The 23,260-nt window shown below is 36.3% G+C and overlaps 1 protein-coding gene across 1 annotated transcript in view; it reads left to right on the forward strand.

Moving 5' to 3' along the window:
• LOC309646883 (uncharacterized protein C8orf34 homolog) overlaps window positions 1–23,260 on the forward strand; it is a 351,104-nt gene that overhangs the window by 283,583 nt on the left and 44,261 nt on the right. Inside the window, 1 exon segment of the mRNA XM_082433666.1 lies at window positions 15,379–15,426. Within this exon segment, the coding sequence (XP_082289792.1) occupies window positions 15,379–15,426 (48 nt within the window).

Raw genomic sequence — 23,260 nt, forward strand, 5'->3', positions numbered from 1 at the left:
AGCTTGAAATAAAGATACTGTACTACTGTACTCTATACAGTACTGTACAGTAAAGTACACAAAAGCACAACCACTTGTAGAGGATGCACGCATGTGACAATGTACGCCAGACAGCTGAACTAACTTACGTGATTGGGCATGTGAATGCATGTTCGCATCTTCGAAAGTTTGCAGCTTGAAGGTTTGTATGTAGGGGACTTAGCACTAGGAAAAAGGAGAGAGCAGTTGGCTTGGGAGCCCACATGCAGTTCAGCACACCTGGAGAATTAGATGAGGGAAGGGGTGTAGGTAGGGTGAAAGCCATGATGTTGGAGTCCCGGGTTGTAATCAAAGTAGGAACGATTAATTGAGTGCCTAGCACTGTACTTTATAGATATTACCCCAATCTTTCAATTGAAAACATTTTAAATTTTTTATTCTCTCTTCACAACTAAAGAAAGAGAAACTTGGGGACTCTAGGTGACTTGACCCAAAGTCCTCGTGCCTGGTGTGTGACTCACAAAAAAAAAAATTCAGATCCAATCTTGTCTCCAAAGCCAATACTCTTTCTACTGATTTGGGGGCTTGGTTCCCAGGAGTGTTGAGTGACATGTTTATATCCTGAAAGCCTTGAAGAGACACTAAATGATTCCAACACTTGCCCTTGCCTACTTCTCCTGGCAGAAATGAACTAATTTCTCTGGGCATGGATTTTTTGCAATATTATTTACTTGAATGGGTTCACTGTCCATAATAATAATTACACTCAGGTTTAGTGTAAATAATCTATTGGGCTGGCCCTGGACTAGCAAAACCAAGAAGTAGAAAATATCAGCATAACATAATTGACAGAGAACTAGATTAGGAATCCAAGTGGGAGCTTAAATCAACCTCTGTCACGTTTAAGCATTTAATTTGACTAAAGCAATGGTTGATTTCATTCTCTGTCTTCTAGAAAGATCATAGGCTTCAAGAATATAGGATTCAAGACCCAGCTCTACTTTGGAATTTTCTTAGTCTGTTTCTTCATCTGTAAAATAAAGATAATCGTTTCACAGGAATATCGTGAGGACTGAGTACAGACATATACGTGCTTGGTCTATAGCAGCTGTTAGATAAAGGCCATCTTCCTTTTCTTTATTCAGACAACACCGTCTAAAGCAAAACTAACTACTAAAGACTTTACTACCTCATTGTCCTGAATTAAATGCAACAGGGTTATAACTGTTGGAAACAAAAGTCGTTCTAATTCTATCTCCTTAGTACCAATCTGCCTCAGTTTAGATGCCCAACTTTGGAACTTTAGGAAGCGATCAAGTTTCCTAAGGGTAGGAAATGCAGCAGAAGTTCAGTATAAGAAGACTGTAAGGCAACTTTTTCCTCACTGAGGAATTCCTTCTATCGCCCACTGCCTGATCTTGCCCCCAGGATTTCAGGCAACAGCTCTTCCCTGAAACCTCCTGCTCCAGCCCATATTTCGTTACTGCTCTAGAAGAATGCATCCTCATTTTGAGAGAAAAATCTGTCTCCGTGAAACTTCCATCTCTATGCCCTAATTTTGCTCTCTGAAACAGGAAAGAACTCTAATTTCCTCTCCATCTTTTAAATCTTCAGTGAGTTAAATATCTCAATCAGTCTTTAAGTCTTCTGTCCTTCTGATGAAAATTAAACAACTTCTTCAACCATGACTTACGTGACCTTTTTTCTAGACCAATCTCCATTCTAATCACTTTTCCTTCCAACACACCAAACTTGAACCCAATAGTCTCAGCTGATCACAATGTACAATTCAACTATTAACAGCCTGGAGGAGTTGATTGTGCTTTCATTAATGATGCTTACTATTGAAATAGCTTTTCCAGTAGCCTCCACTGAATTGCTGGTACACACTAAAGTTGTTGTTACCTAAAGTTCCCATCTTTTTTTATATGAACTGCTATCTGGCTGTGTTTCTATAATTCTATATTTATGTGTTTTTTAAAGTGTAGTAGAGTATTTTACAATTATTTTCATTGGGTTAGTTTCAGCTTCTGGAATATTTGAAGATTTATTGCGTGCATTGTTTTAACTCATTTGCCCTTAAAGCTCTTTCTCCTCTACAAAAGTGGCCAACATTTGCTTCCACTCGCCTCCTTGGCTGGGGCACAGTCTGCTTGATTGTACGTGGCGGTCAGCCCCGAGTCTGGTGTTCTGCCAGATGGGTGATTAAAGAGTCTCCCAATATTCTAAGGCAAAACTCTGTGTGGCAGGTGCCTTGATTAGCTTGATTTGTGTCCTCTCTGAGCTTCAAAGGACATTCTACAAGAGTCAAGAGAACTGTTTCCCAGGAGACTTGTGATCTTTAAAAATACTGAGGCTGCTTTTTCGTGACTTGGCTTTATTAAACTGATATATTTAACTAACTGGCAGTGACCAAAAGATGAGTTACATTTAACTTCTCACCTGCAATATTGCTATGGATTTGAGACAGGGCTAAATAGTTTGGCTCTGAAGTTCATTGTCAAAGTGTATCCAGGATTTCAAGTGTTTATCTCAATTAACATTGAGGGTATATAAAATTAGGCTACACATGTTATAAGAATTATTTTTTTCTCTTGAAATTTCTGGCTTTTAGATTCCCAGACCTGGCAGGAAATCTCTTTGGCTCCTCTGCTTCTGATCCTAGCTGTTTTCATAAAATGCAAACACATGCAAAAACATTGTAAAAACCCTCAATGTTCAGTCATGTTCAGTAAGACTTCAAAAGATGTTTGCTTTGAACTTGGTTCTAAAGATGGGCATACCTTCATGAGAATGGAAGATATCTTCTTACTCTCTATGATGTGGTTTGGCCCTTTTCAGGGCCCCAAAGTTAGCTTTGTTCCGTAAGGCACATTAAATTCACTTTTTTGGACTAGGAATTAACATGGAAATTTCTTCCTATAGAACATCTTGGGGCTCTAGTTCCCAAAGGGGCAACGGTTTTAGACCATAAAGGGAAAACTGTACTGCATCAAAGAGACTTGGGACAGCATCACGAGCTCTACGCTCTGTGCCTGGTCTTAGATTTGATGAAGCATTTGAATTGTGGTTCCTTAGGTTTTTGGATGTTAGGTGATCCATACAAACTCTGGTACCATTCCGCAGTTTACAAAAATGTGAGACTAGGCTGATGGGGTATAGTACACCCTGTAGTTAGCAGAGTACGATTGCAAAGATACCTTCTGTAGACAGGTTTTCCGCATCTTTTCCTACTTTATTTTCTTTCCAAGTTTTGTCCAACTTCCCTGGTAATCACACTGCAGAACACTCTGCCTGTCCTAGAGAGAACCTTTGCCATTGATCTCTCCTCAGATAGATAATTGTAGCTGATGGGACTGAGGTCTCTTTTTGATAGGCAGTTTCATTGAATCTCACTCCTTTATCATTATTCTTATATTCTATCTTGATTTTTGCTCATCTCTGTTTTGGGGCCATTATCCAACTCAAAACAAACGTAGTCAATTTTTAAAATGTCTTTCTCTAGTCCATATTTGTACTTTATTTTCCGTGGATCCTAAATAGGTCTAAAATATGACCTTTCCCCCATCTCTTGCTATGAGAATCTCCCTGATTCTGTCATTTCTGAAATATTCAAAACTTTTACACAAAGTCTTTATCTGTCTATGCTTCTTATCACATCTTCTACTATCTTTTGATTATTTAGCACCTTGAATTAGAAATGTATGCCTTTTGTAATAATGCTTATTCATTCTATAAATATTTGGGAGTGATTTTTAGATGCCAAACCCTGCACTAAATATTATAGACAGTAAAGAGTTAGGTGTGTTTACTGTCAGACAGTCTCGGTGCTGTCTTAGACAAGCCCAGGGCTGTTGCCCCTCTGCATGCGATAAGGAGCTTATGGGTCAAGGGAACATGTCCACCTGGAGTCTGACCATGTGCTAAGTACCAGGATCCTGGAATCTGCTGCCCAAATTGTCCCAAACCCACTTCCTGGACCTGCATGGTCCCCTTTCCCTAGTTCATCCTTCCTGAGAGCTTAGTTCTAGGCCTGAGGAGTGGACGAGAGACAGACATTTTGGGAGGGTGTAAACAAGCTTGGAGATGCAGGCAGGGGTAGACTCACTTGTGCTCACAAAGACCTTTGTGATGCAGTGGGGCAAACAGGGGGAGAAAAGGGGCCAAAGGGTATGGGATTGGGGTCAGTGCTGCCTTCCTGCTCTCCCTTTTTTGCCAAGTTAAGGTGCAGAACTTGAAGGAATACAAGAATTCTGAATTTGAAACTGGCTTGCCAAGCCTGATTGAAAGTCAGAATATCATGTATGAAATAGTTTGTTGGCAGCGTGGACCTGTTTGACCTCTTGCTTCAGGCCCTGCAAATGTGAAGGGTGGGTCTGTGGAGCTGACGATGGAAGAGAGACTGCTTCAGGCCAAGGCAGTCAGTGTGGCAAACTCTCTAATTGTAGGGGTCATGGGAACACACAGCAGGCGGGATGGGGGCAACACGAACATGCAGGTCAGGGAAGTCCTCCTGGAACTGTGGCACTGAACTTAGACTTGCCGCGAGTAGAATCTTCCTAGGTGGCGTCAAGAAGAGGGCACAAAGGGCTGCACAAAAGGATGGCAGAGGAGGGAAGGAAGGACAGGAGGAAGGGAGGGAAGGAGATGGAGAGACAGAGAGAGAGAGAGACACTGACTGTTGGAGGGCCTGGAAGTTTTTCAGTATGACTGCAGTATTGGGAGGTCAGGAGCGAAGTTGTGTTAAGGATGCTGTCTCACTCCCTTTTCTCAACAATTCATTTCTCTTGACTTGTGTTACTTGCTTCTTTCTCCTTCTGATGTCCAAGGTTTTTTAAAGTCCCTTTTATCTCACCGTCAGTCAACCTTCCATTTACCCTTGAATTTACTGCAGAAAATGTATTTATACATGAAGCCATTCAATAATTACCTGTCATTGAAAGTGCAAGATTCTTTTAATGAAAGTGACACAAAAACAGGAATAGATTAAAAGTAGCATCTGATTTCCTCATAGTCAGGTTCCCTTCTCAGCTATATTCTTAAAGAATTAAGCATATTCCTAATTTTCCTACCTTACCTAGTGTAAGGTTGGTTTTCTCTGTCTTCCATTTACTAAAAACCTCCTAAAACTAGTACTAATACTTATTATCCTCATTAATAATGATGACAGCCAGGGTTTTATTCCTGTCTTCTATGCCTTACAGACATTATTTCATTTAAGCCTCACAATAACCCATGAGGCGCCCAGGGTGTTATCACCACTTACAGATGCAGAAATTGGGACCCAGGAAAGTTATGTAACTTGCCCGATGCACACGAACATAAATGGCAGAATGGAATTATGAACCCATATTTGCTTGACTCCAAAACCTGCACTCTTGCCTCTTTAGGATGTCGCCACCTTTTGCCACTTTCTGACAATACGTGGAATCAAGGCCAAGTCTTAGTCCAGTGACCAGCCCACACTAAGCCCATATTAAGCAGAAGAAATACTGTAGTACATTAAACACAGGTGGTGAGTTGGGACACACTCGTGAGAATTGCCTTTTCAAATTATCCTAGAGACTATAGGTAAATCTTCAGGATTAGTATTGTGCTACTTTGAATCAGTTAACAACCTCCTTTATCTTCCCCTCCAAGTCACTCCTCTTATTTATTTGGAGGTCACCTCTTTTTCTTGGAAAATTGATTATGATTCTACACATTTCCCCCAAGCCTGTCACAACTCTCCCAGTGACACTTTATGACATGAGCTGCCAAGTTTTTGACAGGCTAGATAATATAAACTCATGCATTTCATTTATTTGGTTTGAACCTTAATGCTGCGGATGTCATTCTCTTTGGACCACTTAAAGAATCAATTAAAAAAATTTTAAAAATTAGACCTTTTCAAATAAATGTGTTAAGGATTAAAAATACACTTTTAAAATGTACTTCTGCATTATTACTACCTGCATTTATTTACAAGTCAGCGAAAAAGACTTTTCCTTACAAAGTTTAAATTATTCTGTAGCCCTTTAATGTGTATGAAAAAATGCAAAGGTGTCTGAAATGTGAAACTGGTCTTTTTTGTTGTTGAATTAAAAAATCAGAGACATATGTTAAAAGAAACCAGCACAAAATTATTTGTGTCCATGCATCTGTTAGAGAAATATGTTTCCCTCAATGTAGAGAAATGCCGAGGATTGTTACTTATCTGAAGCACTGATCTTTTTTTTTTTTTTAAATATGTTACCTTACATCTTTATTTATTTATTTATTTATTTATTTATTTTTCGCTGTGTTGGGTCTTTGTTTCTGTGCGAGGGCTTTCTCCAGTTGTGGCGAGCGGGGGCCACTCTTCATCGCGGTGCGCGGGCCTCTCACTGTCGCAGCCTCTCGTTGCGGAGCACAGGCTCCAGACGCGCAGGCTCAGTAGTTGTGGCGCACAGGCTTAGTTGCTTAGTTGCTCCGTGGCATGTGGGATCTTCCCAGACCAGGGCTCGAACCCGTGTCCCCTGCATCGGCAGGCAGACTGTCAACCACTGCGCCACCAGGGAAGCCCTGATCATTTTTTTTCAATTAAGGAAACGTGGACGGAGAACAAGAGAGACATGAAAGTCTTGGTATCTCACGAGCCTCGGGTATCGGTTTTCTTGCAGGCTCCCATCGGTCTTCCCAACCGTGAGTCACAGTGCCGGAAGCTGGTCACCTTAGCCACTTAGGCATTTTGCAAAGACACAGATTAATTTAATTTTAAAAGAATACATTGTATGTTTGGTTTAAATTATGAGGCTGACATTCATTTTTCACCGACCTCAGAGAATTCATACAGGTACTTTACAGATTCTCAAGTGACATGTATTGATTTTTTAAAAAGCTTAATGGAACAGAATTTAAAGGCTTCATTATTTCAAATGGTAAAAATCAAAATTGCCAACTGATTTTTATTAGGTCAGTGTTATAATTAGATTAGCTTAAGATTGAATCAGAACGGTAAGAGTGTCCTTTAACTACTTTTCTAGATATATAACCAATAATTACCTCTTTACGTAGACCAAAAGATTTAGATCAATGGGGGATTGGATATGTGACCATGTAGATATAGCCAGCAATAAATAGAGCATTATAACATTTCACTCTAATTTTTTAAGAGTTTCATTTGGACCTTACGTTTATGCCTGTAACACTACAGTTTAGTATTAGAAATGGCTATCTGTTTATTTTAAAATGTCTTTTTATTACAAAACACAAATATAGAAAATCACCCAAATCAAATGTATGGCTTAATTACTTTTATAATGAGAGTATTACTCAGGTCAAGAAATAAAACTTTGCCAGACAATGGAGATGGCCTTTCACTATGCCCTTTCCCAACCACAGCCTCTGCCTCTCCCCACAAATAAAAATTATTCTTTTATAATAATCAACTTGCACTTTAAAAATAGCTTTATCACCTAAATATGCATCTCTTGACACTATTGTTAACCTTGCCAACTTTCAAAAATCAGATATGTCTTTAAGTCTCTTTTAAACTCCACTTCTTGCATTTTCTTTTAAACTCCATTTCTTGCATTTTCTTACAATTTATCTGTTAAAGAACCCTGGCCATTTGACCTGCCAAGTTTTCTGCAGTCAGAATTTTGCTAACTTCATATTCTTGGTTCAACATGTTCTTCAGTTCTCTGTTTTTTCCTGAAATGTATCCAGAAACTGGATAAAGCTCCTCTTTGGCATGACTATAGGAGACACATAATATATGGTCGTTTCCCATGCTATCATCTTAGCAGCCATAGATGCTCAATGCCAATATTTATGTATACATTGGTAGTTGAAAAGTGGTAATATTTTAATTTCATCATTTCTTTTGTATTTATTTGTTGGAATACTTTTGCTGAGAGACCCTTTCTCTCAGTTACTATTTGATTGGCCAGTAATACAGTTCTCTTAAGAAAGGCAGGATACGTGCTTGATTTCTCTCCTTTATTTGCTAGTGTTCAAGATAATGAATAGGGTACCTAATATCTTCTGAAGATAAACAATACTTTCTTTAAACTTATTTGGTAAGTTTCAATGCATGGCAATTATTATCATTGCTAAAGCTCAAACTGGTCCATCTTTGGCATGAGGACTTCTTCACGTTTGTTTATGGGTCATTCTGTCATGCCCCTGGTAGTCTCTGATAGCTTGCTTGCTCTTGGGTAGCACAAGATGCTCCAAGCTAATGTTGTGTTGTGTATCCTGTCCCAAATATGGCATCAGTCCTTTTTGTTTTTTTTTTTTTTGAAAAGCCCTAGTTTCTTTTAGTGAGAAATGGTCTTTCAAGACCACAGTCTGGATACCAGTGATACTCATTACTACTGGATTGATCATTATTTCCAGCCCCTTTGGGTGGACAGGTAGTTCACATTGATAACTTTCAATTCAAATTAGAGGAGACCAAGACTTAAATTTAACCCATTTTCTTATATCTTTATCTCCTTTTTTCCATACCGACAATTCTGATTCTCAATGATAAAGGCAATGTTGGAATTAAAATATTCCATAATAACTCATTTGTCTTATTCCATATTCTATACAGGGGTCTCAGGATAAAAATATCAATCCATCTACCAATACAAATACTGAAAAAATGCATATGCTTTCTCTGTTCTGGTCCAACTTGTTAATAGTTGTACCAAATCCACATTGTCAGAGTATATAGCCAATGCATAACATATTCTCTGCTTTTCAACTGTCATGTGGTCTTAGGACAGGTAACTCTATAGTTAATGCTCACCATCTGTTCTTAGATCTCAGCATTTTAGTTTTCTGAAGTTCATTCTCCATTAGATTACTGAGCTCACATTTTCTTTCCTTCAGTATTTTAAATATATTACTTCGTTTTTCTACCATTATAAATCACTGCTGTTAAAGTCTAATGATAATCTAAATATTTTCCCTGTATAAATCATGCAGTACGTTTTTCTAGATGCCCAAAGGACGTTTTATCTTTAAAATACGATGAATTTGCTAGAGTATATCAGTCTGGCTCACTATTGCCAGGTATGCAGTGCAATATGTAATTTCTTTTATTATTATTTCAGGGAAGTTTTCTTGAATTATAACTTTTTGCATCGATTCTGTTCCCTTTCTTTTGTTTTCTGCCTTAAGGTCTCCTATTTTCTGTGTATTTCGTCTTCTCTGCTTCTCTTCAATATTTATCACTTTCCCTAAAATCCTTTAAAAAAATATCTTTCTGAATTTCTTTTTGATTTAAAAAATTTCTCTTATTCACCTTCTAGTTCTTTTACGACATTATCTGTTGTGTTTGTTTATTTTTTGTCTGTCCTACTTTAGTCTTTATTTCTGAAAGTTTTTTCAAAAAACATTCTCTTTCCTAAACTCTAATGTATCTCTAACTCTAATGTATCTCATTAGATTTTTAAAAGGCCAATTTTATATATTTCCATTTTTCAGTATTATGAAAATAATTATCCATAGCACTAGTTTAACGAAATAGTAAAAATATACTTACGAATACATAGTTTTCATATTTCAAGGTGAAAGTTCTATTCAATAACTACTTACAAATCCTAAGTAATCAGCAATTTCTTCAGTGTCTTTATTGCACCTTCAATAATACTATCTACTTGCTGACTTTAAAAGTGAGTTCTCTCTTTTATCTCATTATTTATAAGCTTTATGATTCTATAGTCTCTGTGTAGATCCAGAGCCAGCTAAATCTACAAATTGTTTGCTTGCTCGTTCATTCTTCAAATATTTAGTTTTCACCTATATTGCCCGGCCCTGTACCAGGACTTGGGAAGCAAAAATTAATAAAAACAATTTTTGCCCTTCAACAACTTAGAGTTAAATGGGAAAGACAGAGAAAGTAGCCAGTGGTTGTAATAGGGTGTGATATATGTTTTGGTAAAGATATGCATACAGTCAAAGGACCATGTGAGGATTTGAGTGATGGGGCCAGGGGAGAAGACAGGAAAACTAACAGGTGAGTGGATCAGTGAAGATATACACATTTACAGAATAATAATTCTGCACTTTACAGTTGTATAACTCTGAAGGTTTCAACACTCTTTCACATTCACTATCCAATGTGAAACAACCCTGTGGTTCTGAAACAACCTTGTATATGAGGAAACGCACCTTCAGAAGACAAGTTGTGACTTTCCAAGATCTTATGGCTGACAATTTGCTGTTATTGGTACAGTGAATAGTTCAAGGTCATATGGATTTTTTAAAAGTCAATTGACCAATAATATATATCTCAGTCTACTTTATGTCATTGCAATTAAAAATGATTAGCACTAGCCATCCATCCTACAGCTCCACCCTCTCATCTTGTCCCTTCTCCTAGTCAATATCCATTCATAAAAATTACCACTCTCCTAAATAGGGAGCCTCTCATTACTGGCATTGCACTCCCATATTTTTTACGTGGGAAGAAAAGAAAAGAATAAAATGCTTTTTTTTTTTTTTTTGGCAACTGAATAGCCACTTTTCAGAAAATAACAAGGAACGCTAAAATACCTTAAAATTTGACATTATTAGTAATAGTCATTAGTTCCATAACTGCTCCTGCCTTTTTAAATTGTTTTAAGGTAAGTCTCTAAGGCAAGGGCATTATCACTAAAGGAACTATTTAGCTTAACATGAAAAAATTGGAAGAAAAATGTAGATTGTTCTCATTTTAATTTAAAAGTTGGTTATGTGCATAGGGACTGAGTGTTATTTGTCCCTTTTGAGAGGGAAATTTGGCTTCTGATCACACCTTAGGTTGCTGATTCCTGGTATAGATGTAACCCACAGCCACTGTGGAACTTAAAGGTAGAGTAAGATCATAACATCTTCTCTTAAAATGCTACTGTCTTTTAGCTCTTAGCAATGCTAAAGCAGTCAAGTGTCTTCTCTACTGGATAAAGGTGTCATTTTCAGAGAAAGATGGTCTGCACTGGTGCTATAATTGTTCATGAGATTGTGAGCAAAGTTTCAGAAAACAATTTTTCAACAGTATGAAAAGACTCTGGGGCCAATTAGAAACAACATCTGTTTATATATGTAAGTGTGAAAACTCAAGTGTAACTATTAATTTATTGACTACATCAATGATCTAAAAGACTTCTGAAATTTCCAAAACAATTTTGATTTTCTAAACTATTGCACCCAGTGTTTTACTAATTGGAAATAGATCACTGCTTATTCTCTTGGACATCAGTAGTAGTTGCCGCCTATAAAGTTTGCTGGAGTTTGGAAAGCTGAACTTCAATCTATCTGTCATCTGTCACAAATTCAGTAACCCTGTGTAATAATGCACTTAGAAAACACAACAGTATTTGTTTTTCTCTTTGGGATATGGGGATATGTGTATGTATACGGCTGATTCACTTTGTTGTACAACAGAAACTAACACAGCATTGTGAAGCAATTATACTCCAATAAAGATGTATATAAATAAATAATAATAGAAAAAAAGAAAATACAACAAGGAATTCCCTGGTGGTCCAGTGGTTAGGACTCTGCGCTTCTACTTAAGGGGGCCTGGGTTCTATCCTTGGTCAGGGAACTAAGATCCCGCAAGCCTCGTGGCATGGCAAAAACCCCAAAAAACGTGTAACCGTTATATTAGCAGCTGTATTACAGGAAATTATAGTATAAAATTAGGAAATGACACGATGTTAATATCTCTATATCTCAAAATGCAATACACATTTCAGTGCATAGTATATTGGTGGTTTTCATAGTAATACTTGTGGTTTCGTATATTAGCTCTGTTGGGTCTGGACCCTTGCACAGAATTTTCCTTCTGCCTGGTACGAGTTCTCCTCCTTATTCAGCTCCTTCGTCTGGCTAATTGACTGTCTTTAGGACTAAGCTTAAAAATAATTTCTGCAAGTTTTAATCCTTCTACTTTGACTCCTTCATCATCTGTATCCAATGCCTATAACAGTTCCCAGCACATAGAATTTCTCAAAACATGCCTGTTAAATAAATGAAAGAGTAGGCGCCTTTTCCTCCTATTTTTTCCTGTGGCACCTTGGGCTTACCTGTGTCAATTAACTTTTGCTCTGTATTCTGATAACTTGTAGATCTGTTTTCTCAAGGTAAACGTTTTATGGTAGGGATTAGTTCTTATTCACCTCTTTGTCCCCAAGCCTAGTTAATCATGTGGCACACCATAGGTGCTTGATAAATACTTGTGGAATAAATAACGGGGTAAAGTGTTATGGGTCCCTTAGGTTCAGAAATGCCCTGGCCATTCATATGGAGCTCCCATTCTTCTATGGGTTCTAAGTACCACAGGTACTTCTTAAGAGAGTGTTGTCTGTATCAGGATTATTGTTTAGTTTCATTTGAAAAAAAGGTGGGAAGAAAGAACATTCTGGTGGAAGTAGAGTTCTCATGGAACTTTCTTTGAAGGAAATGAATACCAGAGGTCTTAGACATAAAATGTTAGAGGATAAATGTACCCTATATGCAAGTGTAAGTCTGTATGCATTTTATCTAAAGATGAGTAAGAGATGAACAGGAAATACTGGTTGAAACAAGAGCAGCCTGATATGGTGGAAAATGGTGATGGATTCAGGAAAGTGTGGGTCTAGTCCTAGCTCAGTCTCTAGAATATGCCATCTCACTGAGAATGTTTCCTTAACTGGAAAAGAACTAGGGGAGTGACGATAGCCTTCGTCTCTGACAGCTGTGATCCCACGTCGTATGTTGAGCAGTAATCATATCAGCCTCTTTTTCTTTCTTTCTCTGAGTTTATAATATATTTTGTAATTCACATTCAAAACATTTTTATCTCAACCGTTGGTTATATTAAGATTCATGATAAGTCAAACCACATTTCAGGAAATTCCTTTCCTTCCTTTTTTTTTTTGAAGGCATAGTTTCCATGTATTCTGCCCTTTCCCTCCTTCACACGCCCCTGTCTGCCACCCTTCTATCCCCTTTCTTCTCTTTGTTTTTCTAGGGAAATTGCATTTGGGTATTTTTGATTCATTTCCAGGTGATTAACAAAATATTATGTTGTTAGAATGACTTGATATTTAAAATGCCAACTCTTTAAAGCTAAGAAAAGGATGACTGAAGTTGATAGCTTTGTGCTTTGGAAGGGATTTTATTTCATTAGCACCACCAGTGGGGGAAGGAGGGAAGATCAGCATTTCAGCAGTGCCATGTTAGAAATGGGGAACCTGGGGCAGCCGTGTTGAATCAAGCCTCTTGGCTGGGGCCATCTCTTCTGACCCCAAGGCTCAGAGATCCTGATGTCTTGTTCTTCTCTTTGTTCACTTGGCTCTGTGCCACATTTGTAATCTTCTCTGCAAAAGGTCCATTTCCTCTGTATTTTCCTCCTGGAGTCGTTTACTTTGTGTTCCTCATTCATCAGTGCCACCCATGTCAGTGATTTATGAAAGGTGGTCACAGCCAGACTCCAAGCTGTGTGGCCTTTGAAACAAATAGCGTTGTGTAGGTTGCTCCTTTTCTATGGTGTAGATATTGAAAAGGACCTGGCACTGTGGGAAAAAGAAAGCCTGTCGAGAAGCCCTGTAGTACGCACAGTGCTTTAGTTATATCTGGTCATCAAGAAAACCCTCAGTCATCACCAGGTCTTGGCATAATACTACAAGTATCCGGACAATTTGGGAAAACCATTGCACTCCAGAGTGAAGGAGACAAATAGGTGTCTTCAGCGAGCCCCCAGGGACTGGTCTACAGCATCTCACTGTCGGCCCTCAGACGCTGGCCCTTCCAGAAAGCAGAGCTGTTACTCCAGGCAGTTTGCCACTCATTCTCTTGCCCCTAGCAGCACAGGCAAAGGGGATTATTGGCACAAATGGACTAGTTCTGTCACACACAAGAGCCAAATTGGAAGAACCCACAGCATTCTTTCTGGACCAGTTGTCCAAATGAGGGGTGATAGCGTAGTTAGTTCAACTATAAAAAGCAGTTTATTTGAAGTAAGTTTCCAGCCCTCTCTGCATGCCTTGAGTTAAATTCCTCACAGTTTGGAGGATTTATATGGATTTGATATTTTCTAATAGTTTATGTTTCAGTTTAAGTAAATAAAACTATCCTATCTCTTTCACTATCTTATCCGTTGAAAAAATCCCACAAGCTTGGAAGCATTTGGAAACATTTAAACTATAGCATATTAATTTTTTGCTAGTGGAAACCATGATTTGTGAAAAAATATGACCACATCTGTGATTTCTAAGGAATCCCAGAACTTTATTCCTAGCTTAATTTTTGTTTTGAAGAAAAAGCATGCTTTTTTTTTTTTTTTTTTTTTTTAACCCTCTGAAAGAGCTTTGGAGTATACATCACAATTTTTTTAAAAAAACTAAAGTAAATTTAATTTTTTGTTTTAGAATTTTCATTTCAGCAAGGTAGAAGAGTGTCAGGGTTGAATCCAGTCCCAGCAATGCCTTTTTTGCCTCCTGGGCTTTAAGCACTTCAATCAGCAGCCCTGCCTTCAATTTCTTTATGGATCGAATTGACCTGAGGATGCCTTACCCTCAAATTGTAGTGAAAAACCAATCAAATAAGGTCATGTCTATGAGAGCCTTGAAAAGTTCAAAAGGAGGGTCTTTGAAAAGTTATAGAAACAAATGTAAGCTTTATTCACACTTATTTAGTTATCTTTGAAACACATATGGTGTCCTAGAATTTATCATTTCATATCTCAGAATTTATTTCCAAACGTTTCTGGCCATGAAGTATAAAAATATATCTTTTTCTAACTGAATCACTTTGCTTTTATGTATATATAACCTTTCCAAACTGACAAGTTGTTTGACAATTTTGACCAGCAATGTTTAGATGAGTTTGCGATATCTGTTTAATTTGATGTTTTAAGTTTCAGTGATTTAAAATCTCAGGGATTACTAGTGTTCAATGAAATGCTGGTAAAAGGCACAAATAACGGAGAATTTACTAATAACATACAAGTAAGGTGAGGAAGACTGGATATAAACATTTGGAAAAGGGAAGGCTAATGAGCTGTACTCTTTTCCATAAGTACTTTTAAGTCCCTGTGCTAGGTCTTCACACAGATTTATCAAATACAGAATTAGTGACTGTTTTCTTAATCTAATTTTAGGTGCATATTTATAAAGTTAATAACAGAAAATCTTATACTACACATTTAGCATTCTGTCCACCTAGCTCCACTAGGTGGTTATTTGTTTATGTGACCTAAAATCCACCTAAAAGATATATTGTTGCCTTGAAACAATTATTATCTCCTTCAGAGTAAGAATTTGCCAAACTGATAATCCCGTAAGTACGAACTGAGATGCTGGAGCATAGTAAAGATTTGGTGTTGCCCCCAGGTTTCACTGCTCTTCGTGACTCATCTTCTTTCCTATTTTCTCTCTCCTTCTCTTGACTTTTTCAACCTCTCTTCCTCTTTGCCTCTAGGGAGAAGCCTCCAGTGGAGGACAGTCATTGAAAAACTACATGGAAGAAGTGAGTTCTAAGATAGTCTTGTAACATGGTCTGAAATCAGTCTATCATACAGGGTGAGACACTCACTTGGGCTTTCTCCATCTGCCTGTAGGGTTTCCAGTCATGCCCACAAAAACAAGACAGTAAATAATATGTTATCAAAATGGTGTTTTGTTCCTCCTTGGTCGGGAGATCCTATCAATATTAATTTATCTTGAAAATGAAGGTAAAACTGTATAAACCTAAGGCTATCATATATTTTCACTCACAAACATTTGTTGCTATCCTAATAAATGAGAAACACATGTTTTATATTGGCCATGCCCAAAAAAAATAAGATATGATCGTTGTTCTTATGGAGGGAATAATCGGTACCAAATTGGCATTCATTCATGTGATAAACGCTCATCAAGGATGTTATTCGTACAAGCCATTAAGCAAAGTGCTATCTTGACAATAAAAATGTCTGGCAGATTTTTGTTGCAAAACCATTTAGACTCCTGGTTTTATTTGGGAGACATCCAAGGATGCTCTGTGTCTCAGGATGTGTCTTTGGGCGTCTGCAAACTGCACTTGGGAACGCTCAGATAAGCCAGTGGACGGACTCCATAAAACTTGGTCTGCAGCCAAACCATAACGGTCCCTGAACTAGCCATCTGAATCTGTTTCAGGTGAAGGGAACTGGAAAACAGTTTGGCGATGACATCAGAGAAGTAGCAAATATTTGGTTTGACTATTGCTTCTCAGCAAGACAGAACCTGTTTCTCTAAATATTTTGTTCTTTCATGCGTGAATCCATTAAAAGACCATTTTGAGTGGCCTACTGAATGTAGTAGGTAGTCCATACCTTTATTCAAAACAGTGTACCCATACTTAAACTCACTCTTGCCTCCAAGTATCACTTGGAGAGGAAAATCAGAGTGCATAGCACCCCTTTAAGTCTCAAATCTCTGGTTTGCAGGCTTGTTTGGAGATGGTTGAAGTTTTACCAAAAGCACAATGGAGAAAGGGTAACAAAAGGAAAGAAAGGAAATAACTACGTAGATGGTCTCAGTTCAGGTTAGAAAATCAAAATATATGGGGCAAAAAATTGGAGTGTTGGTGCACCAACTTTAAATTTCAATGTAATGGATTTGATGCAGAAATTGAGAAAAATACAGTCAAGAAATTAATGTTGCCCAAGGAGAGAAAGATACTATTTTCAATATGTACACCAGTAGAACCTCCCTTTAGGATTCTGCAGTTGCCCAAGCCCTTGGCTAGCATTCCCCATTAGGGACTAGAGGTGGTAGGTCACCTCCACAAAAAGGGTACCTAATGCCTTTTGTAATGTGTCCTGTACGGGTCTAGTACTTTGGAAGAAGAGGAGCATCGAGGTGCTGGTACAGGGCATGGGCTGCATGCGTGATAGAACTTTAAAAATGAGTCATTCTAATTTGGGTTCTTATCCAAGGAAAAAGGTCCTTATTTTCTCCATCATTATACATGTGCAATCTAAACGTGCATGTTGTAAGCAATTGTAAGTACATAATGTGACAAGGTTGGGAATTTGTGCCTTTTCACTAGAAGTGCTGGCAGGGCATTGCTCCTCAGTGTGGTCCTCTGACTAGGTAAGAAATGGCGGCTTGTAAGAAATGCCAAACCTCAGGACTCACACCAGATCCAAAGAATCAAAATTTGCATTTCTAACAAAATCCCTGTGTTATTCATAAACACCCTAAAGTCTGAGAAGCTCTGCCCTGAAGTGGTCTTTCCAACGCTATTTCTAGAAAGTAACTGCATACTTCATGGAAAATCCCCAATTTTATAAATATAACATGGGTAAAAGGGAAATTCTTCTTAATAAATTTATGAGTTTTATTTATTCATTTACTCTCAAAAATAATATTTTTGGTTGATTGGGGTATGTAATCTCTCTAGCTTCTGAGATTCATTACTGACTTTCAGTTTGAATTTACGACTATGTGTGAGCTGCCCAAGGTAAGCCTTTCCTTTCTAGGGGTTCAGTATCACATAGTATTTTTTTTCTAATATTGATTGATATTTAGATTTTAGCTCTTTTTAAAAGCAGTAAACAATCATCCTTTACAGAAAAACTAAGCATGATCTTAATTAATGAACTATTAATTTATCAATAGTTGGTTTCTTTTTGCAGACATTAATGCATTTGGTCTTTAGGAAATATGTGTTCTAACTCTTCTCCACTGGCAGTCCGAATTTGTTAAGAATGTGAGCCATAAAAGGATAGTTTTATTTTTTCTCACTTATACTCTTATTTCACTTTTGCCCTCCTTCTTCTTGTTAGTAGGATCAGCAAACAATGGGGAACAGTATTTATAAATGTTAGAAGCATTGAAGTTAAAAGTTAAAAGTGATCTAGCAAACATTTGCTTTTATTTAGTACACACTAAAACTCACATAAACCATAGAGTTTACATTTTTATTATATTTAACATTTCTTGCTAAAGTTTGAACAGCTCTTTGCACATCAAAGTCCCTGTTTATTTATTTTTTTAATTTAGTTTTATAATTGGACAGAATCATAACCACATGATGTTAGGCAATTCTGTTTAGACCTAAGTCAAAACTAAGGAGATGATATGGTCTCCTCAAAAAATAAAGCTAAAATGAAATTTCTACTTATATTTTCTATATATTTAATGTATTATTTTTTTCAGATAGGATTTGTATTTTTGACCAAATAAAAATGAGATATTTTATAATAGTTTATTTCTGTTAATCCTCAAAATGGTTCTAACAATTTAAAAAAATTACGTGTTCTTTACATGTGTAAGGCACTTGCTAACTCAAGGTAGGAATAAAAATTTCACACCGCAAAAATTTTAGCTGTTAGAATTATAATATTAATATTCACTCAAAAATATATATATAATTGAAAACAGCTTATCAAAATCAAGCACTTGCAAGGTTTACTATACATTTTATAGAGAAGCTAATCCATTTAAACTATCACATTTCCCAAAGGAATAACTGGAGAAGTAGCATAGTATACTGGTTAAAAATCCACTAATTCATAGAGAAATGTATTAATTTGCATATGTATTCAACAAGTAAGTATTGTCAATTTAAATGATTGAGGAACTATAAAGAGCTAAAGACTGAAGTTAATGATTTTTAAAACTTTTTCAAGATCAGTTTAGAGCCATTCCTCACAACTTCAGGAAGTTAGCTGAAGGCCAAGGCAACACACAGAGGAGTGTGAACTAACTCAAGGTGTCAAGCGGCAGCTTCACAATCTCTGAGGGTGTCAGACAGGAAAAGAAGCACGTTGAGCAGGCAGGCCTTTCCAAATCTGTTGAGGCTGATTTTGCCAGCTGTACCATCTGAACTGGAAAGGGGATCAATTCTATGTAACAAAATATCTTAGAATCGTTCTTCATGCCAGTTTTGGCCTGTCTTTTCCTCCTGTGGTATATTCTGTGATTGTTAGTGTAATGAAGTTCCAACTATACTTTTGAAAGAGAGTGCATGACGTTATTCTCCGATAAAAATAAGAGATTATTTGCTTTTTATCATGCACAGGGATTTACTTGTTAAAAGTGGAAATATAAACTATTATATTATATAATAATATATATTAAATATTATAAAACTATTATTCAGCATTATACTTTTATTCCACTTAGGAAACTAGAAAACAAGGGTTTTTGCAGGGAAACCCTGTTTTGTCGCCGATATTCATTAAGAATTCATACATGTTGTTAAAGGATAGTAATTTTTAAAACACTTATCATGATGGCTTTCATACAGATGTAAAATGAACACGTCAAGATTTGTTTAAGTCATTAATGAATGAGGAAACCAGTAAGATGTTATAGCCAGTTCAAAGGAGAATTCTAACCCTCACACGTGTAGTCAAATAAAGAATGCTGAAATGAAGTTATAAACAGATGTAAAAAATGGCAAAACTGATCAATATCCATAGGTTAATAACCAATTACATTAAAATAGATGCAATTTGCATTTATATGGACAAGAATTATTTGCACTAGTATACATTTCTATAAATTACAAAGTTGTAAAATAGCTCAAAGTCAGTGAAAGACTCGGAGCCTTTATAAAATCAGATAAACAAAAGGGCTTGCTAGAAAAATGACTTATTTTTCATTGACTACACCCACTAATCTTTTGCTAATTTCAAAGTCTTTTACAACTTCATCCTACAATTTCCTTGTATAGAAAAACCACAAAATGGAATGAATTAAGAAAGAAGATGAAGGTGTCATGAAAATAATCAATAAACAATAAGAAAGACTAGAAAAGAGTTTTCTTTGAGCCAAACTGAGGACTAGCCCAGAAGACTCTGAGAAACTGCTTGGGGGGAGCAGAGTTTTCAGAACAGTTTTATATCTTGTCAGAACAGAGAACCTTAAACAAGTCAGGGTTATATTCCTCAAGGTTTCAAAAAAAAGAACAGTCCAGCAAGTACACAGCAAGTCAGCTTGGCCTTGACACCTGCGAAGGGAGTCTTAGCATCAAAGGAGGACCAGCATTGGCGTCCCAAGAAGAGACGCATTTAATCTTTATTTTTAACATGGACGTTCTTTTTTTTTTTTTTGCTTAAAGAATTTTATTTGTGAACATGGACATTCTTTACTTTTGGTCAATGCGTCCTTTTCTCTAAGAATTAAAGCAGATGTACAATGTATGTTTAATAGGCCACAAACAGGCTATTTTAGTTAGCATAAAATTCAAGTTAACTCATGTATAAGCCGGAATGACTTTCCTATATCTCAATTTGTGAAAATTTCTTTTATCAGAGGGCAATCCCAATGTGTAGTGTAGTGTAGCAAATTTGTCAGGTAAAATTTTTTAGCAGCTTGTGTTTATTTTGTAATGTTTTCCACAATCTACCATATTTTTGTACTGATAACTTGGTTATTGCTCCCTTTCTTTTCTTTTCCCAGATCCTATTCGTTCCAACTTATATTGTCTCAAATGTATTACTTCTCTGTTCTTATGTTTTAATTGCCCTTTGATGATATGCAAAAGAAATAAGCTATAGAAGTATAATTCACTAAAAAATTAGAGTTCAGCCTGATAATACTAGCCATTTCATTAACAGTTATTTCCAAGCTTTATTAATTTAAGAATGTAAATTATATATGGAGAACTTTATTTTAACAGAAGTGTAGGCTTAATTCTTTGCCAGTATTGCAGTCTATTAAATGTATGTAAAGTGGGGGATAATTTTATTTTGCTTTATTTGCAACATGCTTCAGGGATACTACTGTATATAGATCTCATGGTTATAGAAGGGAAATGAAAGTGATTAATCCTTTTTGAAAGATGGAAACTGATGTTTGGTGTGTTATTTTCATTCTTAACCAAAGGGAAAGAAATATTTAGTTGCCTAAGAGTTAAATTATCCAATGGTGAAAGTTTGAGCAAAGGAGCATTTTTTTTTTTTTTTCTCTAAATAACCTGAATAACCTATGGCCACACATGACATAAATCACTGATTGATTGCATTTAGAGAATCCAAAAATAAACTACCCACGTGGAATAACAATACTGCTAAAGTTTATAAAGCACTTACTCTGTTAGCAGATAAAATAATATGTTGATACAGGGCTAGAGACTGTTTTCCATATGATACATGTCACTATTTCCCACCACTCCTGGTCCCTGGACATTTACATACTTATGGGGAGAGTGTTTTAGAAAAAGGATGAATGTCATTTCTTCTAAAAGCAATCCAAAGAACTCGCTCTTGGGAATATGAAACAGTTTGCACTGTGCTCATACAGAGTTTAATATTCCTGTAGAAAAAATTTTGAATAAGTTGGCAAAGAGGAACATGTCAACTCGTTTTTAAAAATGTTCACGATTTTAGCTCCTTGACCCCATCAAAAATAATTATAAGTAGTCTGATGGGCTGAACTTTGGACATACATAGTACTGCCTGCTGGTATTGATGAAGCAAACAGGTGCATTATATTACTAACTGTATTCAAGGGAAAACCAAAGTAAAACATTCAAGTGGTCTATTAATGGCAATATTTATACTATCTCTATGATTCTGATTCCAACATCTCAACATTTTAAAGTTTTTCCCAAACTACGTATTTTGCTGAGCTCATGTTTCATTTGTATTTTATATAATTTGCAATAAACAAAGAATGGTTGCAATAAACAAAGAATAGCTTACCTGTTCAGTAGTAAAGCCATTAAGACCAGAAACCAATCAGAAGTATTACTTAATATTCTGAACTATTATGGGAAAAAGTAACACCATTGACTTCTTAGTCATATCTTTTCTTACGAAACAGATTTTAGGATATGGGCCAAAAAGCTAAATAATCAAAATACTTTTTCAATTAAAAACATTTTTTTCATGATCACTTTAAACTTTTTTCTGTTTTAAACAAAGAACTTTTGCCATTCGATTTTACCTTATAAAACCAAAAAGATCATTTTTCATATTTCTTCTTTAAACACCAGAGACTCCATGTTCTATTTTTGAAAAACTGCAGGAATGTGATATCCCGCTCTGTTGCATGAAAATTTTTAAAATTTTACTTCTGCTGTTCTTTATACTGTTATGGAATTTTAAAGCTAAGATTTTTCATGTTTCTGCTGCTTCTGTAGTATAGCCCTATAAGACCAAATCCAATACTTGATAAATTTGGAAAAAAAAAAGTTAAATCCTAAAAATAAACACTGATTTATACCTAAATTGTATATTCCAAGATGGAATATCTTTAACGTTTGCTGACTTTTCCTACAATAGTTCATTTAGTTCCGCTCACATTCTACTGACAGTCTAAAGGAATCTAGATCTAGAAATTTACTAATTGTAAAGTCCTAGAGATGATCTAATCCAGCACCTTCACCCACTTCATTCTATTCCAAGAGGGGAACTGACATGCCCTACATTAACCAGGATAAAAAGCTGTGATTCCTGACCCCTGGAGCAAGGACTTTTCATTGCAAAGCCCATCTGTCATTTGGTAGGAATTTAAATTTTAATCCAATTAACAGACTATTTTCAAGAGCTGCTGATGCTCAAAGAGTTTTTAATGAATCTCATTAAAATTTTTTTTATTATTTCAATTTTTTACATAAACTTTTTTATGTTAGAACAGTTTTAGATTTACAGAATTATTGTGAAGGTAATACAGAGCGTTCCTATATACCTCCCCTGCAGTTTCAACTATTATTATTGCTTTACATTAGTATGGTACATTTGTCACAATTAATGAATATTAATACATTACTAGTAACTAAATCCATGCTTCATTCAAGTTTGTTGTCCCAAGATGCCACCTAAAATGTCACATTACATTTCTTTTTTTTTAATTAATTTTTTATTGGAGTTTAGTTGCTTTACAATGTCACATTACGTTTCATACTTACATCTCCTTAGGCTATTCTGGGTTGTGACCATTCCTCGGACTTTCCGTGTGTTTGATGACTATATGTATTTCCTTGTGTTTGAAGAGTGCTGGTCACATATTTTGTTGATTGTCCCTCAGTTGAGGTTTGTGTGATATTTTTCTCATGGTTAGACTTGGATAATGTGTTTTGAGGAGGAATACCATAGAGATAAAATTCCATTTTTATCCCATCCTATCAAGGCTACATACTATCAATAGGAATTATTGCTGTTGATGTTGACCTTAATCACCTGGTTTCAGGTAGTATTTGTCAGTTTTCTCCACTGTAAATTTACTCTTTTTGCTTTCTCTTTCCATATTGTACTCTTTGGAAGAAAGTCACTATACACAGCCCACACTAAAGATGTGGGAAGTTATGTTCTGCTTCCTTAAGTATCTACATAAATTATTTGAAATCCTTCTGCATGGCATATTTGTCTATTCTCACCCACTTG

Source organism: Balaenoptera physalus, assembly GCF_965194825.1.
Source record: "Balaenoptera physalus genome assembly, chromosome: 17".
Taxonomy (NCBI): Eukaryota; Metazoa; Chordata; class Mammalia; order Artiodactyla; family Balaenopteridae; genus Balaenoptera; species Balaenoptera physalus.